Source organism: Balaenoptera physalus (genome assembly GCF_965194825.1).
Source record: "Balaenoptera physalus genome assembly, chromosome: X".
In the NCBI taxonomy this organism is placed as follows: Eukaryota; Metazoa; Chordata; class Mammalia; order Artiodactyla; family Balaenopteridae; genus Balaenoptera; species Balaenoptera physalus.
The window spans coordinates 374,272-393,452 of NC_138903.1; the positions used below are offsets into that span (position 1 = coordinate 374,272).

General features: G+C 55.4%; 1 protein-coding gene across 1 annotated transcript; it reads left to right on the forward strand.

Annotated features, from left to right (window-relative positions):
• Positions 1 to 291: 291 nt before the first annotated feature.
• On the forward strand, positions 292 to 10,427 carry LOC309652264 (short stature homeobox protein; the record flags this gene model as incomplete). Its single annotated transcript, XM_082445872.1, has 5 exons — positions 292 to 893; positions 4,349 to 4,557; positions 8,444 to 8,501; positions 8,602 to 8,690; positions 10,182 to 10,427. Exons 1-5 carry the CDS (start codon positions 614 to 616, stop codon positions 10,425 to 10,427), a joined length of 882 nt encoding a protein of 293 aa, XP_082301998.1. The 5' UTR covers positions 292 to 613.
• Between the last annotated feature and the right edge of the window lie 8,754 nt (positions 10,428 to 19,181).

The following is a 19,181-nucleotide window of genomic DNA, read 5'->3' on the forward strand; positions in this document are numbered from 1 at the left end:
GGACTCATTCCCGTCTGTGATGGCGCGTTCCCGCCGCCCGGGTCCCCTCGCCGGAGTCCCCGCACGACCACGCCCGGACACGTCCTGCGACGACACCATTCGGGGCGCGAGGCTGCGCTCCTCCCGGGGCCGGCAGGCAAGGGCGTCGTCACGATCCCTAAACTCCTCCTCGAGGTTCGTTTCCGCCAGCCGCGGAGAGAATGCGGATACCTGTTCGGGGAGCTGGCGCCTGCGCCCGCGCGCTCTCTCTCTCTCTCTCTGTCTGCCTTCAAAAACTTGATCTTTACCTCTCCACACCAAGGTGCACAGACGCCAAACAGTGATGAAATGCAAAGAAAGCCAATTGCCGGACTGGAGGTGGGGGAGAGATAGCGTCTCTACGTGCGCCCGCCGCCGAGCCGGCAGCTGTAATTGCTGCAGACAGGGAGCGTTGGGGGTTGGGCGGAGGTAGCCGTGTATAAATAGTGAGATCTCAAATTGAAAGGCATAAATAACAGCAGGAGAGATCTACCCTCGCACGGACAGTCGTCTCCGCGCGGGAGGCGTGCGGACCACAGCCCGGCTCCCAGCCAGCCCCGCCGAGCCCCGCGGACCCCCGCAGCCCCCGGCCACCATGGAGGAGCTCACGGCTTTTGTATCCAAATCTTTTGACCAGAAGAGCAAAGAGAGCAGCGGCGGCGGCGGCGGCGGCGGCGGAGGCAAGAAGGACTCGATCACTTACAGGGAAGTTTTGGAGAGCGGACTGGCGCGCTCCCGGGAGCTGGGGGTCTCGGAATCCAACCTCCAGGACATAACGGAGGGCAGCGGCCACTGTCCGGTGCATCTCTTTAAGGACCACGCGGACCACGACAAGGACAAACTGAAAGAGTTCGGTTCGGGGAGGGCTGCCGAAGGTAAGCTCTCCGGACGCCGGCCCCGGGCCCCTCCCGGGGACGGCGTCTCCTCGCCACCGAGCCTGGCCGCCTGCCCCTCGCTCCGCGCGCGCACAGGCCCCGGGGGCCGCGGTTCGCTCTCCGTTCGACCCCGAACGCTGAATGTGCAGGCACGGCTCGGACGCAAAGGCCCCGGCAATCCATCGCCAGCCTTTTTCGTAAGAAAGAAACCAAACGGGGGAGGGGAGGATTCGGCTGGAGAAGCGAAGAAGCAGGGAAGGAGAGAGGCAGAGGCGCCGAGGGAGGGCAGCGGCTGGGGCCGCGCGCTGCCGGAGCATCGCTTCCCTGGGCGTTGGCACCGGGCTCCGCAGCGGGAACTTTCCCGCGCTGGGGGGGAATCCGGGTGTACGGGCTTGAAAACCCAGGTCGGCTGGAGGGCTGCTGGCCGCTTGCCTGTCTGCCGGCCGGTCTGGCTTACGTGCGCCTCCACGCCCCCAGAGAGATCCACACACGTCTCTCCAAGCGCCCATCGCCTGTCGGCTTCCCGAGCCCGAAATGGGCCGCGTTGAGGGCTGCGCTGGCCGGCAGTCGGGGAGGCAACGCGCTCCGTCGCCTCTTCGCCCTCCTGCGGCTCTCCGCGTGGTTTCCTCTCAGGGAAAACTTTCCCCTTGAACCTTGGGGCTGGATCTTGGCTGACGCGGGCCTGTAGATTAAAACCAGCCGCGTGTCCGCAGGTGGTCAGGGTCTACAAGGGGCAGAAGGGCCCGGGGAGGCTCGTGGCCCCGCGCACGCGGCCGCCCTACCCCAGGCTGTCAGGGCGCAGCTGGCCCTGCTGCAGGCCGGCTGCATCCTGGGCCTCCTTCCGGCTGCTTCCCCCCCCCCCCAAATCTGCGCGGCGTTTTGCGCTGTTGTTGAACGCGGGGGGTGGGAAAAAACATGTTTACAAGGGTTCCCCAGCTGGACAGCGGTGGTCCCAACCCGGGGGAATCTCTGTACAAACAGGGCAACCAGCAGCTGTAAATCAGAGGAATAAAATTGGCTCGATTTCTCAGGGGGCAGCGTTTGGAAGGATATGGAGGTCTATTTCTCACTACAAAGCGAGGAAACACAGAAGCTTGCCATGTGGCTCCCGGGTCCTGCTTCATTCTCTGTCCGTGTTGAGACGGGTCACGAACAGAGAGTGGGGACCCCATGCCTCCTGCTCTTGTGGCCCTTGCACTTTGGTGGCAGAGTCCAGGTGTGCTGACCTTGAAGCCCAGTGGATGACCCAGACAGCTTTCGGAGACCTTGACCTTGTGGAAGCAGGAGGCTGGCAGAGGCTTAGGAATAAGCCCCTGGCTTCTGAGAGCCCAGGCAGCCTGAGCCTGGCCTGCCATGTCTCGGGGCTCACCCCTTGGCGAGGCCTCACGCACCTGGCTTTATGATTCCTACAAAGAGAGTTTGCTCTGATGGAGACACGGCTGTCTGTCTGTGCACTTGTCAGGGCCGACATTTAATTTACAGCACCGGGCAGGCGGCTGACCTCCCGGGCTCCTGACGGCTTCCCCCATCCGCCTTAGAGGCTCAGTCCCCTCTTCTGTCTGTCTCCTCTCAGCCTGGACAGCCAAGGCAGGGGGACCCTGCAAAAAGGCCCGTGCAAGGAGAGCAGAGTACAATCGAGGCCTTTTTCGAAGGAGAGAGGAAAATAAGACAAGGCTAGAAGTACAGGCGGCAGGAAGGGGTGAGGAAAACCCCAGCTGCACCTTCTCCCTTTTGCCTGGGCGTGCAGACCCCTGGCAGGGCTGAGCCCCAGGCCGAATTTGCAGGACGGGAGCAAAACGGAGAGGTGGGAGCTGCTTGGGCTTCGGAGAAACCCAGAGGTCGTGGGCGCCGGAGCAGCGGATCCCGCTGAGCTGGGCACGGCAGCCTGTGGATTCTGCACGGCCTGCCTGGGTTCTGGAGGACTCTGAAGGCCAGGCCTCATCTGGGGTCGATCCCTGGGGTTCAGACTGAAGAGACCTGAAGGAGCAAGCAGAGTTGGGGCCGCCTCCGGGAAAGGATTTCCCGTTGGGGAGAAATAAGGTGTTCTTGGAAATGCATCCCTTTCAGGAGGTGAGAGAGGCTTTAAGATCCGAGGTGGGATTGAGTGTCCAGTGGTCAGAAGCCTTGAGGAGAGGCTTTTAGGCAGACTCAGGACTTGGGCTCTGGTGTCCAGCTCAGAGACCCCGGTGGGGGTGGGGGGTGGGAACTGGGTGCCCGGATCTTTCCCTGGTCCCGCAGAGGATCTGGGTCTTCGCCCTTCGCCAAGTTTCTGGGCTTACTGCTAAGAGGCTTCTCAGAACGGGTGGAACCCCAGACTCCTTGGCTAGAGCGTCCTGAAAGCCGTTCTCTTCTCCTTGACACAGAGGGGACATCTAATGAGGGCATGGGGGTCCTCTTTGCCTGCACCCAGCAGGCCCTATGATCGGAGAAAAAGCACAAGAAAACGCAAGGGGTGCTGAAATGAAGCTTCCACCAACTGTGCAACCGGGGGCCAACTTTTATTTTAAATCCCTGAGCTTGGTGAGGGGCTGCATTTCCTAGCGGTGGGAAGGAGAGGTGTCTGGGTTAGAACCTCCTAAATCCTGAGCTGTCTACCTGATACCCTGCCCGCTCCCCCAGCAAATATAGCTGCTCTCATAATGTTTGGACCTAACAAAGTGTCACTCTTGGCGTCCTGATGGGGAGTGAGAATGTGTGTCCAAGAGACAGAGGGACAAAACCGGAAGTCAAGGGACCGTGCTCTCGGGTGCAACCCAAGCGCCTCGGGGTGCCGGCCTTAAGATACGGCTGCGCTTTCTTGGTCAGAAGGAGGTGAGCTCTGGCGAGCGCCCGCCTCCACGGCGTCCTGAGGGAGGCTCTGGCCCGGCTGGCGGCTGGCACGGCCCCGGTCCTGCTGCGCTGCAGGCGGGAGCGGCGGCTCTCGGGGGGCCTGGACCCCAGCCTGGCCCGGGCTCTCCCTGCGCTCTTTGCGGGCGCCCCGCCAGGCACCCGACACTTGGGCGATTCTGCCTAAGCTTCTTTGACTTAATAATATTTAACACTCCATTCCCCTTCAAAAAAAAAAAAAGAGAGAGAGAAGGTTAGGCTATGTCAATATGTCAACAGAGGCGAAGTGGATAATTGAGGAAACTATTCAGAGATTAGGCCAAGAAACACCGCGGCGCCGGGGCTCGAGTTATTACAAAAGAGCGCGGCTTGCCCTGGAGTTTGCTCTATCGACTTGACGCCGCTTTGCGTCAGGGCGCGTTTGCCACCGCGGCCCCTCCACCGCGAGCACACACAGGCTTGCACCACGTCGCGCCCAAGCGTCCCCGCGCGGGGCCCTGTCCCTGGCGCGCAGGATGCGCGGGCCGGGCCGGGGGAGGCGGGCGCCGGCGGAGGGGCTCGTGGCGGCCGGGGACGCGGGGACGCCGGGGCTCGGGGGGCTCAGCGCTGTGCCCTCGGCCCGCCCGCAGGCATTTACGATTGCAAGGAGAAGCGCGAGGACGTGAAGTCGGAGGACGAGGACGGACAGACGAAGCTGAAGCAGCGGCGCAGCCGCACCAACTTCACGCTGGAGCAGCTCAACGAGCTGGAGCGGCTCTTCGACGAGACTCACTACCCCGACGCCTTCATGCGGGAGGAGCTCAGCCAGCGCCTGGGGCTCTCCGAGGCGCGCGTGCAGGTGAGAGCGCGGGCCCGGCCCCGGCGCCCGCTCCCCGGGCGGGCCCGGAACGCGCCCCCTTCGGCCGGGCCGCCGGGCCCTTCCGGGAGCGCGGGGACCCTGGGTCGGGGTGGGGAGCTGGAGCCGGGCTTTCGGAGGCGCCCCGGGGCCTCGCGGGTCAGGGCTCCTGCGCCCGGCCTTGCTGGCTCGCCCTGCGCCTCCAGCTCATCGGGAATGTTGTTCTCTTCTTCCCACTGGTTCGCCTCTCCTCCCCCCCATTCCCCACCCCCACCCCCACCCCGCCGTCGCCAAAGTCTTACCCGCTCCTCTGCAGCCCCCTCCCTCCGCTGCAGGGAACAGAGATGGGAAGAGGAGGCGCGTGGGCGTCTCGAGGATTGCGACTCCGGCCCGCGCGGTGCCGGATGAGCCCGGGCGCGGGGCAGGGGGGCGCGGGGGCGGGGACCGGACGCATGCGGTCGTGGTGCCCCATCTGGCGAGCCGCCGTCGGCGGGGGCCGTGGGTGTTCGCCGCACGTGCGCGCGGGGGTGGGGGGCGGGGGAGGCGCTCCTGGTTCGCTTTGCTCCGGCTTTGTAAACGTTTGCGTTAAATGCATTCATTTATTTACTGGGGGGTGGGGAGCAAAGATTCGCTTCCAGATCGCCTCCTCCGGGTACCGCAGACTCGCCCCCTCCCCGCCCCCCGTCCCCGCCACCGGGAGGTCGGGCCTGCATGTTCTGCTGGGCTTTCCGTCGGTTTTGACGGTTCTGGGCAGGACAGCAGCGCCGGGGAGAGAAGGAAAAGGGGTCAGGGTCCCTGGGCTCTGGGGACCGGTTATTTACATAAATGGAATTAATACTGCCAATGGGGGGAGGGAACCATGTTAAAGCCAGGGCTTTGAAAGAACGGGTTTCTTATTGGTATAAGGTCAGCATTTCAAACACAACTTCACCCGGATTGTATTGAAGAAACGAAAACACAGAAAGCGTTTATAGAGAGTGTTTTACAAAAATCTTTAATTTGTACCAAAAAAAAAGGGGGGGGGGTGTTTGCACCCTCATGCCTTCCATCTTTCCCCGTCGGTGAGGTGAAAAGGGCTGCTTAAGGTGAAATGCAACAGTCCCCGAGTCTGTCCAGAATTCCGTGCAGCCGCAGGGGTTCCCAGGACCATTCCGCATCGCTGGGACCACGGGCGGAGTAGCTCTGGGGACCTTCTCCCCAGACGAATGTGTCCGGGCATCTGTGGCCTCGGCAAGGGGTGGGGGAGGGCGGGGGAGACTGGCCACCTTTCTCTGGAAAGATGGATGGGGCTACACCATATAAATTAATGAAAAGATTAAACTTTTGCTGAAGGGGACATCAACTTTTATGTCATTTCACACAGCCTTTCTGCCTGAGATCTGTAATATCTCCCAGGCCTTGATGTACTGTTTCTATAAAAATAAATTACTTGTAATTTAATTCCACACTATTTCTTTCAGTAGTCTATTACTGAATAGCGCCTTAGCAGGAGAGACCGAGTTGGCAGAAAATTGGTTCTTGGTTGGCTGCAGATCTTTAGAAAAGCCCTAAAATAAAGCGGGGAGGGTGGTAGTAGAAAACGAAAGCCTATCGATCCAGAGGTGAATTAAACTTTAACAGTTGTAAATAATAATAAAAATAAACATGGGAAGAGAAAAAAGGAATAATTTCCTATTGGCCACAGGGAAAAGAATCGTATAATAAAGAGAAGGCAGAAAGTGCTCATAAAAACCAATTAGTTAAGACACGTACCCCGCTGTGCAGAAGTGGGGGGATGTTGGGGAGACACCAAAAGGAAGAGACGAAAATGCGCTATATTTTAATCCTGTCTGTGACCTGTTTGGTAATCCTTTTCGGTACAGCCTGTCCTGTGTTGTTAGAGGATAGAGTTTCAATTTAGAGTGGAAATTTGCTGTAAATAAATTGAGGATCCTTTGGAAGCTGGTCCTTATTAACCTTTTATTTTTAGTGTTGTACTGGAAACTCATATCACCCAGCTGTCAGGGTTATAATCGAAAGTTATGAGACCATGGTGAGGAGCGGCGGTAATTTAATTACAACAAATATCTTTGGGTTTATGGCGCAGAGCTAAATTAAATGTCATTATTCACTGTCTGTAATGGAAATCAAAAGGAAATCAGATTACAGCATTTGTGAGAGAAATCAGTGACTGGTCCTTAATGAAGAAATAACTGTCTAAACCACTGTACTGTGCTTTACTTAGCATATTCAGGACTAATTGGAATTGATCGTGAATCACCCCAAGACTGATTTATTATTGCCAAACGCAGCAGCTAATTCATCACTTTTATTCTCCATAATCTTTTTTTTTTTTTCTTTCCCCCGCTGAAGGGAAAGTGAGCTTGCTTTCTAGATTTAAATAGGATTCTGTTTTTGAAAAACGCCCTTCCAGGGGGAGCAGAATTTGCGCGTCTGGCTCTGCTCTCCTGAGGACGGGTACCGGACCCCAGGGAGAAAGAGGCACCCGGGAAGGGTCCGAAAGGGAAAGGAGTCCCGTCCCAGCCGGATAGGGTGGGGGGGAGAGTCGCGGCAGGATGTGGGAGAAGGAAAGTGAGTGCAGGCTTTGGAAATGGAGTAAAGATTTGTGAAATCTCAGCATGCAAGGGACACTTTTTGTTTTGGAAATACTTTTCGGGGGAACAACACCAAAGTTTGCCAGGTTCCCTAGAGCCTGGCGGGGTGAGGTTTCCAACGTTGTGGGAAGCCAATTCCAACAGGCGGGCCCATGGCTCAGCCTTGGATAGAAAACTGCCCCTGAAGAGGCTGGGATGGAAAAGTTCAGCTTTTCCTAAGCTCCCGGGTGCTTGCAGCCTCTGCGGGAGCTGAGGTTTCCGGGCAGGGTGGGAGTAGGGAGTGGCCCCAGGCCCTGGGCCTGGAACAGCGCAGGGTCCCCGAGCTACCCAGGCGTAGTGTAGCGTGGCCGAGGGGAAGGCTTTCTTTGTGCTAATTATCCTGCACGGTCAGTAACTGCCATCGTGGCAGCAGGGTGAGTGAGTGTGAAGGGAAAGTTTTGGAGAAAGCCAGGTAGGAAAAATTAAGTGCCTAAGGACACAGAGGGAGGGGACTCCAGATTCCATGAGCGACAGACCAAGGGCCAGGACCAGGGCTGTTTGGAGGAGCGGGGAGGATGAGAATGGGGAGCGCTGGACGGGGCATTTCGGGGATGCCAGGCCTGCGAAGCCGGGCTGGGCAGGGTGCCAACACCTTTCCCTCCCTGCCTCATCTCTCGATAGGGCGCCGCAGGAATTAGATGTCCTTAGGGAGGCCAAGTGCCTGCAGTGCAGAGCCTGCGTTTTTGGGGTGCGTCTGGTTTTTAGGGATCAAGGACGTTCATGACTCTGTAATATTAACTGGGATCCCCCAGGCTTCCAAGGAGGGCGTGGAGGTCATGGAAGTTTCTGGACTCAGAGTGTCTGAGCATTGATTGGGGAGGGGGCTGGATTTGGAGATGTGTATCCACCTGTGCGGCCCCCCCATTCCTGGCGGGTGTGTGGGGGGCTAAGGTGGAACGTCGGGGTGGAAGGTCAGGTTGGCCCAGTGCGTGGCAGGGTGGAGGGGGGAATGTCCACACAGAACGATGGAAAGTTCTCCGCGCCATCCGAGGACCCACTTCCTCACTGTCAATGTTTGGATGCTGACACTCTGCTCTCACTTAGGTGAGGACTGTTCCCAGCTGCAGGTAGCCAGTTACGCGGGGCTGGGGTGGGAGGGGGCGGGGATGAAGGCCGGAGGGGCGGCAGGCAGCCTTCTGGGGACGGAAACCCCAAGCGCCGTGCGCGCTGTCCGGCGTGTCAGGAAAGAAGGCCTCGCTGACGCTCGCCAAAGCCTGGCCGGCTCAGGGGGTGCACGTCTGTCCGCTCATTCCCAGGTTTGGTTCCAGAACCGGAGAGCCAAGTGCCGCAAGCAAGAGAACCAGATGCATAAAGGTGGGTGCGAGGGGCCGGGCGTGGAGGCAGGGGCGGTGGGGAGACCCGCCAGGCGCTGGGAGCAGCGCGCGGGGTTCACGCCTCCTGTGTTTCCTCGCAGGCGTTATCCTGGGTACCGCCAGTCACCTGGACGCCTGCAGGGTGGCACCCTACGTGAACATGGGCGCCCTGAGGATGCCTTTCCAACAGGTAGCTCGTTTTTTGTTTGTTTTTTTTTCTTCCGAACAGAACGGAGAGGGGGCCGTCGCCGCCCCGGCTCCTCCCGCCCCCGCCGAAGAAAAGAGGCCGCTTTCACAAGGGGGACATTTATAAACCCATTGGCACGTACTAACACCACGCTGAGAATCTCCAAGAGTTACCTTTGGGAGGACTAGGAGAGAAACCCAAACACAGTTTTACAAAAAGTCGGAGGGGAAAAATCCCCACCCCCCCGGGAACCACCCACTCGCTCGCCGCCTGTGGGGGGGAGGGCTTTGCTGCCGCTTGGGCAGGGGGACCCGTGTCTACACCCAGCCCCCGGCTTCAGCTTGCCCAGGGCCTCGCTGGGGGAGTCAGTGCCCCTCCTGGACCTGGGCCTCGACGCCCCCTCCCCTCCCCCTCGCACCTCACAGTGGGGGCATCCCGCCCGGCTCCTCGCAGAGCAGGGAGGGTCCAGGGCGCTGGGTGCGCTGCGCGGAGGAGGGGGCGGCCAGGGGGTCGGAAGACCGCCTCGGAGATCAGGTGCCCCAAAGTTCTCGCCCCTGCTCTGGACCAGTGTCGGGTGGGTGGAGGGAGCTGCGTGGCAGGAGGCGCCCGGCCCGCGGGGCTAGAGCGCAACGCCCACTCGCCTGCAGAGCTGGGCTGGGGACCCCAGCATGGGGGGTAGGAGTGCCCGCGCTGGTGGGTTGGCTGTGCCCTGGTCAGAGCGAAGGCGTGGCCTCCACATGCAGCACTTTTGCTCCTACGGGCAGGCCTGGGTTTGTAGCTGGACCCGGGTTTGCTGAGGGGCACGAGGTCCGGTGGGCCTGGCCCGGCCCGGAGGGTCAGCTACGTGTGACACCATGGAGATGGGGTGAGGGTGGGCTGTTGGCCGCGCGCCCTCAAAGTCACGGCGCCCAAGGCTGGGAGGGCGTCCAGGGCTGCCGTGCGCGGGGCAGAGGTCCGCGCCCTGTTCGCCTGGACCCGCACCTCCGCGGCTGGGCCCGTCGTCCACCCCTCAGCACCCCTTCCCCGGGGCAGGCTGGCCCCTCTGCATCACAGACACAGCTGCCCTGACGACGTGGGGTCATCCATTAGGTCCTGGTGAAAGTAGGCGGTCGGAGCCTGCAGATTTGGCTGGACTCCGGGTCCCTGGGAAGGGGGGTGGTGGGGGAAGCCCGAGCCGAAGGCCGGACCCTGAGTCGGGGGTGCGTCAAAGAATCAGCCGGGGGTCTGGAGGGGGGGGAGGTACCAGCTGTAGACGCTCGGATGCTGCAGTATCGGGGATCTGTGCCGACTTCCCGGCTCTGGTTCTGTCCGAAGCGGCCAGTGACCCGGTCGTGGCACCGGGTGTCCCGAGGACAGTGGGTGGTGGCCCCTGGGGCGGGGGAAGGGGCGATGGCTCCCCGGGAGAGGAGACGCCCTCGGGGCGGGGGGGGTGTCCTCGGGGCGGGAAAGCCCCCCTAGAAGTCGCGTCCTCACCGGGCGGTTCTGCCTTCGCAGGTCCAGGCACAGCTGCAGCTGGAAGGCGTGGCGCACGCCCACCCGCACCTGCACCCGCACCTGGCGGCGCACGCGCCCTACCTGATGTTCCCGCCGCCGCCCTTCGGGCTGCCCATCGCATCCCTGGCCGAGTCGGCCTCGGCCGCCGCCGTCGTGGCCGCCGCCGCCAAGAGCAGCAGCAAAAACTCCAGCATCGCCGACCTGCGGCTCAAGGCGCGCAAGCACGCCGAGGCCTTGGGGCTCTGACCCGCCGCCCGGCCCCCCAGCGCCTGCCCCGGCCCCGTCACCCCGTCCGCGCCGCGTCCTGCACTCGACCCCTCCGCGCACCCCGACGGCCGCGCGGACGCCCCGGAGCGAGGGCGCAGCGCCTTCCCCGCCTGGGGCAACCCCGGGGCCCCCTGGCAGGCCTCGGGAGGGGGCATCCCAGGACCGCAAGACCCCGTCAAAGCCTCGCAGAGACTGTGCGGAAGAGAGGGGAGGTGACCGTCAGACCACCCAAGTCATCCCTCGACCACGCCGTCTGTGCGTCCTGGGACCCCGGGGCCACGTGGAGCCCCGCGGCGCGGCGTCCTTCTCTGCTGCCGGCGTTGCCACCCTGTGCATGCGGCCTCCTACACGCCTTTCCAAGATCTTAAGAGTCTGTCACACAGAAGGATCTGGGGCTGGTCTCCGCTGAAGATGCCAGTGCTTGGATGCCGACAGTTTTATTCACTGCCGTGAACTTAATCTCATCCGAGGAGCTGTGGATTTCAATATGGACTTCTGCATCAGAGGCAGGGGCCCCGTGCTCTGCTTGCGCGCCCGCCCCCCCTCCCCTCCGCCTGAAAGGTAGCAATAACGAAACGCAATTGAAGACCTCGCCGAGGTGGTGGTGGTCGTGGGGACCTCAGTGTTTCACGTTGTGACCTTGCTGACTCACCATCTTCATGCACACGTTTGGCCCCAGAGCACCAGATTCAGGATTCCTTGTGCCATAGGACAGGCAACTTTATAACTTTCCCCGTCTTTGATTCCCGAATTGACATTTTTGGCTGTTTCCCAGAATTCAGATGCAAAGGACTTGCACTGGGGACACAGGGGCACGTGGTTTGAAGGTATAATACTGATGCAGCATCCACGCTAGTGACATGCAATTAAGTGCAGTAAAGTGCAATATTGTAAATATTATAGATTTAAAAAAAAAATTAGCTGTGCACTCTTGACCCGTCAGCTTCGGACTTCGAAGGGCATTACCTCCCCCTGCATGCTGCGGGGCCAGTGCCAAAACGACCGGGGTGGGGAGTGCTTTGGATTCACGGAAGTGAAGTGTGTGGCTTGGGATGGAGCAGGATGGGGGGAGGGGTGCCAGGCTGGGAGGGCAGGGGCTGAGTTGTTTCTGGGAAAAGAAGAGCCTGGGGTGCCTCCTCCAGGCAGTGAGTTTTAAGATAATGTTTTCTAAGGGTAGCCAGTTCTAGCTTTTCTTTCATCCTTTTTTTTTTTTTTTTTTTTTCTGTGCATTGGTCCCCTCTCCTCCCCCATCGTGTAAACACCAAATAGCGACTTGTCTGAACAGCTGGCACAGAATGGGGAAAGTCTCTTGACATGATATAACCAAAGCGTTCAGGGTCCCAAATCGTGCACCTGAGTTTAAGGCAATGTGCTTTGCATGTGCTGTGTGAGCTTTGGGGGGCAGTTCACCCTTGCTGGGCTTGTCTACCTCGAAAATGAGCATCTCTGGGGTTTTGTGGGTTTTTTTTTTTTTTTTTTTTTTTTTTTTTGCCTTAGTGAACCCAGGCCTGCCCAGATGGAAGTGGCCGTCTAGTTCTCCGAAGTCCAACGGTTCACTCTATTTCCAAAACAGCTTTTCTCCAGATTCGGTATTGCTGACTATTTTCCCTTACCCCTGATTTGGGTACATATCTCTAAGAAGAAAAAAAATATTTTCCTTCTGTGTAAGGGAATACATTCTACCTTTGCACTGACCTGAAATGTAGATTCATTTGTATCATCTGAAACTCTTTGAATCAAAAGGCCCCTTCAACATTTTTTTTTCTAATTTTGAAATTTTTGCAAAGCTCTGAAATGATGGAGAGAGAGACGAGGAAAACACAGTCAGTATTTTAAATTTATTTGCGACTCCACCTCCTCCCCCCCCACCCCCCGCATGAATGGCATTATGGAATTTGCCTCATATGTGCAGTTCTGCTTCTAAACAGCTGTGAATTTTAAAAGGTCCCCTATATAAGCTGAAACTTTGCTTTAAATTTTTAAAAAATGCATTTCAGATCCACTTCGAATGAGCCGCTTTCATCCTGAAATTTAACGCTGGGCAAACGTTGGAGGTGAGACGTATACATCCCTATTTTTTTTTTAAGGTTTGCTTTCCATTTTGTCTAAACATAGCCCTGTGTCACCAACCCCTCCCCAAGAGAAGACTCGCTCCAGGTGAGCAGAAAGGCATGAGATCTGCCCCTGGGAGAAGCTGAAGTTTTAAAGTAGAGCTGCCCGATGTCGGCCAGGGCTGGGAGGCTGGTAGCCCCAAAGGCCTGCTGGATGGCGGTCACCTTGTCCCTGTTTCTGTTTGGCCGGATACGGAAGGTGAGCCAGCTGGACGAGCCCCCAGAACAGGACAGACTCTGAGCCGTGTGGGGCTCAGTGCCGTCAGGGTAGCTGGCGTGGCCTCTGTCCCTGGAACAAAGTCCAGGGGACGCGCTGCAGGGTGTCCAGGGTGGAGGGCATCTCTCGGCCTCCTCTTTCTCCCGGAAATTCCAGGACAGAAGCGAGCTGTCAGCCCGAGGTGTGGTCAGTTCTTCCCCGCCCGGATCTGTATCCGCTTTCTGTCTTTTCGGCCGTCGGGAGGCTGTGGGTTGGAGAGGATGCGCTGTGTGGGTCCTGGTCTCCCAGGGAGGGCATCTGGATTTCACTTTTCCCAGCGGCCATAAGCCATTAAATTTATGGGGTGGGCGTATTTTGGCTGTTTTTGGTGCTTTCTGCGTAAGACAAGACCCCTTTTCAGAGTCGTTCACGGCACTTCCAAATAGCACGTTTTCGGGGGTGCAGACCAAGAGAGGAGTATCACCTGGAAAGCAAACTGGACGGGTCTCGTCGGAGGGCCACTGGATGCGGGGCTTTCGGTTGTGAAACCCACGTGAGAGCTGGCAGAGCTGCAGGCTGTGTCTTGCCCACTTGGCGTGGGGCTGTGTTCTCCAAGATGGGCTCGGCCACGGAACCGGTTGGTTTCCTTTGCTGAGACCTTGGCCAGAGAGGACTTTTAGGGTAGGAGCCACCCGGGTTAGCAAAAACTGTGTTCTTCCTCAGCTTGGCTGTCGCTGTTCTATCTCTTTCTTTCCAAATTCACCCTTTTCTGCCTTCTGTCATCAGCCTGGGAAGCTTGCAAGTTCATCTCGCTGGGGAAGGTATTGCATTGATGGGGTCTTAGCGTCGGATGTAGTTTCAGTGATGAAGCATCTGACTCTCGCGTACTTACAGAAGCTCTGCGGCTTAGCATCGCTAAGACCTAGAAGGAGGGGCCTTCCAGAGGGAACAGGGGTGTTATTTTTCGGTCGGTTTTGATAGGGTGGCTTTCTTCACGGTGACGGAGGCAGAGTGTGGGCCGGCTGGGGTCCCTGTATAATGTAGCTGCAGACGAAATGAACCACGCTCATGTGTTTCCAGCCTTGCTAAGTTGGTCATCCAGGGTGGTTTGGCGTCCCCCACCTGGGAAGCCGGTCCTCAGAGCCTCACATGCCCCTGGGGTGTAGGGACCCCCCCCGCCCATCTTGCTTCCATCCGAGCTGGGTACCCCAGCTGCCCCCTCTGCCTGCAGGCACTTGTGTCCTTGGCCACGAGGTCTGTGCAGTGTGGGGGCATCTGGACATTGAAGCGGGAAGCGGCCGTGTCTGAGCTCGTGACCACCCCTCTCTGTGCTGGTTGCTACTCTAGCCCTCTGCCCCCGCCGGTGGGTTGCACTTAAACCTTTTAACGTCTCCCCAAGTACAAGGGGGCCCCCCACCCCCAGCCCACTCCTACCCGGCGTTGTCACTGAGTCCCAGGATAGCCAATAAGCTGACTTCAATGACAAACATATTTGAGGCACTTTGCTCCTTTTTCCCGCCAAGTTTGGGAGGTTGGGATGGCAGAGGGCTTTTCCGTGGACACGCTCGACATTTAAAAAAAAAAAAAAAAAAAAAACTGGTGCCTAATTTATTAAAAATTAGCTTAGGAATATGCGGATGTTTCAATACACGTGAACACGATGCAATTTATAAATGTTTTATTGAAATTTGATATTTAACAAGAAATCAGTTGAGGAATGTAGAATAATATCAAGTTTCAAAGCTACTAAACGCGCTATTTATTGAAAGGCGATGGTTTCACAGAGCCAGCCCCGTTGTACGTACGTAGAGCTCCCATCCAAGAGTGGCAAGGTTCTCTGCTTCCTGATACTGGTTGTATGTGGATGTGTTATTTATTTTTTTCCCTTTGGTTGAAAGTTCATAAATATGTGCTATTTTAATTATGTTGAGTGTAACTTTGACGTTGCCTTGCCTTTATTTTTATATGTTTTAATCCTGTTGCTTTCTTCACCCCCTTTCTCCCCCGACTTTATAAGCAGTGAGGATGATTTAGGATACAGCGCCTGTGTTTGGGTTATGCATACAAGGTGTGTCTGGACCTACAGACCTTTTCAGGGATCGCTCAAAATGAAAAGAAATCACACAACCCTCTGCTATTGTGGGGAAGAAAAACACGCCGAAGGTTTTTTGGGCCGTGCTCGCAGGCCCCTGACACGCAATGCCCTCAAGTTTAGTTCTAGTTACAAAGTGTATTTTGTCAAACCATATGGTATGAATGTACATCTTGTAAAACGGAGATATAAATAAACTTATAAATATTTGTATTCACGTGTTAAAAAAAAATTCTCACCTCTCCCCAGAGGAGACAGATGGGGAAAAAACTCCGAAGTCCACGGTGGCTGAAAGTAGTTTTGTTTGCGGGGCGACGCCCAAGTGTGTGTGTGTGTGTGTGTGTGCGTGCGTTTCTGGTGGGCGTCTGGCATCCACTTCTGCTCCTATAACACTCCCCTTGAGGAAGGGTACGTTCCCCCTGAAGGTGGGGAAAGAAAAGAGAAAAAAAAATCTCCACTTCGAAGCAAGTCTGAATTTGGGGGTGGGCAGCAAGGGCATTTGTGAAAAGCCCACCTGCTTTGGTTTCCAGTTTAAAATTTTCCCTTTTGTTTGATTCCTTTTGGAACCATGTGTGGGTTATCCAAAAGGGTGTTGCAGTGATGGTGGAGTCCTTTTGGGAAAAAAAAAGAATAAATGGAAAAAAAATCAACTTTTAAAAACGAGACCTCTTTTGGCCTGTGCTTTTTATCTCCTCCTGGAAAGGAAAGTTAATGACCTGATGTCGCCATTCTCTGATGGCTTCCCAGCCTCGATAAAAGCCACATATGGGAGGGAAAAAAGGTAGGCAGACTTGGGGGGGGAGGAAGCCCCCTGAGGGCCCAGGGAGGCTCTCTCTGCAGCTGGGGGGCCTCTTCGTTTGGGGGAGGGTGTCACCCCCTCAGTCACGCATCCATCGCTGCCCCAGGTGCGCCGAGGGCAGGTGGATTCTCTCCTGTGGGTTCTGGTGACTCTTGGTCCTAGAAACCTTGTCAGCCAGGGAAGGAGTTTTGAGGACCTTGCTCTCTGATGTTGAACATCCAACTTGAGATTTCCTTTTCTTTTCTGACTCAGATGCCACTAAAGTGGTCTCCACCCAGAGCTCTTTTCCCCAAGCCTGCTTGTGTCCTGGATGTAGGATACGGGGGGGGGACCCGGGTCACTCGAAACAGGGATGTCCTCAAGGTCCGAGTGACCAGTGGGCAGCCCCAGGGTGCGGCCTTGGAAGGGTTTCTGATGGCCATCTCAGGCACTCCGTCCCGGGCCTCCAGAAAGCTCTGTCCTTTTGGGGCCAATGCAGCCAACTTTGGTCATGCCGGCCTCCACAAAATGTAATCGGCACGGTTATTTTGCAGTTAAAACAGCCGTAAACGTCCAGCTTCGTTCAGCAAATCCGTTCATATCGTTTAACATTGTTTGAGATCTTTTCCCTTCTAAGCAGACACTCAATTTGTTGCCAAACGTAACTCATCCGTTTCCAATGAGAGCAGGTCTGGTCGACTCTGTCTTTAAGACGTTCTTAGCGTATTTGAACCTGAAACGTCAGTCGGCCTGCCCTGAATTTCCTTCTGTTTTGTTTGGTTTTTTGTTTGTTTGTTTGTTTGTTTGTTTTTCCCATGGACTGTGCTGCGGACGATCCTTGGACTCAAACTCAGTTTCATTTTTCTTTTTAAATTATTTTAACTTGCACCCACGGATGCACCTTGGGGAAGCACGGGCCTGGGGGTTTTCGGAGAGCCGTTTCCCGTGACCGGTTCTCAGATCCCTAAATTGAACATGAAAGCACATTTGCTTTGCCTCCTGCAGACGTGTGTTTTCTGTATCCGGGTTCCTGAGGCTTCTGCTGGGGCGTCTGCCTTTCAGAGTCAGTCACAGGAAGCGTGGAGATGGAAGGGAAAACCACAGACTGGCCGGCACACACGTCCCCCACACACACGGATGGAGCCCGCCAAAGGGCTCATGGAGCCGTTGTTGGAAAAAAATAAAGTCGTTTTCAATTTCACCAGCGTGTCTGTCTTCCCAGCGAGACAGAGCCCAGACAAGAGATGGGGGTCATCTGCGTCCAATCCCATGGTCCTTTCCCAGTTTTATGGGGTTTTTAAAAAAATGACTTGATTCCTTTTTGCTGAAACGTTGACATTCTTAGAATAAAGGCAAACATAGAGTGTTGCCAAATCTTACTCGTTTGCACGTCAATATTACAGACTTTTTTGTTTTGTTTTGTTGCAGTTGATTGAAATTATAAGGCTTTCCTTCTTAGTACCTTTGTTTATGTTGTTTACCTAAAATCATGGAGACAGCTTAAAATTCTAAAATGGTCTAGCTTCAGCTACTTCAGCATTTTGGGATAAGATGCCTAGTTCTTTCAGCAAACACGGGGGAGGGAATACAGATGCCATCAGTGGTGTACAGTTCCCTCCTGGACCATCTTATCTCTTGGCATGTGTCCTTGGAGATGTGTGTTACCGTGTGCCCAGGAGACCCAAGGAAGCCGGTTGGAGCCATCCTCCTAGGTTCTTCCTATAAAATAAGAAAGAGCACTGACTCAATCTATCGATGTTTAAATAGCCACAATGTGTTTGCCATATTTAATAAAAATGCACCAGCGCAGAAAGACGTGTTGAGAATGGGCTGGAGGGCGAAGAGGAATTGCGGACCAGACACAAGGAAGCAAGTCAAACAGAGGGCAGTAGAAAGATGCACTGATCGGACCCGATCAGACAGCGAATGTGTTTTCTCCCTGGCGGCGTAAGTATGCTTCTGACTCATGTCAAGGACAACCAGTCCTGGCAGCGCTGGGGTCTCCAGACCCAGCGCATGGTCTTACTTTTGTCCCATATTCTTAAGATCAGGAGGCCCCACGAGGAGCAGAATGTGCTTTTATAGGGGCTGAGTGAGCAGGTTTCCCTCCGTCCTACCAGACCAGGAGGGACGTCTGTGACCTACGAGCCAATTCCTTCCGGGAGCACTGTGAGTTTTCCAAACTGGTCAATTAAAAGGGTGTGGTATGCTTTATCTTCACAACTATTTATGCAATATATACGCTCTAGAGGTTCTGCACTGCAATGCTACAATACAAAGATACCCCAAACAGGCTCTTTCTCCCAATGAATCCTACCCAATTATAATGTAGTCACGTGTACAATCCTTCCAAAGAGACAATATACTCATATATACAATCCTTCCAAAGAGACAATATACTCATATGTGAAATCCTTCCAAAGAGGCAATATACTCATATGTGAAATCCTTCCAAAGAGGCAATATACTCATATGTGAAATCCTTCCAAAGAGGCAATATACTCATATGTGAAATCCTTCCAAAGAGGCAATATACTCATATGTGAAATCCTTCCAAAGAGGCAATATACTCATATGTGAAATCCTTCCAAAGAGATAATACACAAGTAAGGCTTTAACGATTGTTGGGGAAAAAATAGAATATCATGCACACACGCACACACACACACACACACACACACAGAGTAGAAACATGTAACCCATTCGAATTATCTTGTGTATTCAGGAAGTTCAGTGAAGTATGACCACATATTCTGGTGGATTTATTTGACTCGTAGAGTTGGCAGACAGTCGTGACTTTGGAAAACCCCGCATGCACCGACCACACCAGTTACTTTCAAAGTTTCTGCATATCCGGGGGTTCAGGTGACCAGGTATCAGAGCATAGCACTGAATGCCGAAGGTTGAGACTGAAGGATGAGATTTCCGTACATGATTAGAGCTATGAAGGTACCCAAGGTTGTAAAGGGTTGGGCACACATGTGCTTCCTTCTCAATGTGTTTCAGAGAATGTTTGATGGTTTGGGTCATTTCCTAGGGAACTAGAAAGTGTGTAGTTTCTGCACCTTGACGGAGAGTGAAGGAAGAATTCCGTAGAGGAGCACAAGAGAGAGAAACCAGTGTCTGGGAGGAAACAAATCCCTCCTTCCCTCCCTCACCGAGGTAAGTAGGGTTGTGTATGTGAGACGTCAGGCAACCACCGCCCCATGTCAGCCCATGTAGGACCACAGGGCGTGTCCTTAATTTTCTCCAACTCACAATACCCTGTCGGGGAAGCTTTGTGGTGCTGCAAACACGATATTGAAGTCATTGCTAACGCTGATACGTTGTAGACACCCGAGCTTCTCTAAGGTTCTTGACAAGCCTCATCCAAGATGAAATGGTACATAAGCAATCACTGGATATTTAAGCTTAAGTCTTAGGAAACCATTAGGAACAATACAATTTGACTCTGAGTTGAGACCTAGTACTGGCCAAGTTTGTACCAACAATGCCAACTGACACATTTGTGCCCAGCAATTATGCTCCTGATTCCTTCTCTTTTCTGACAGAGATG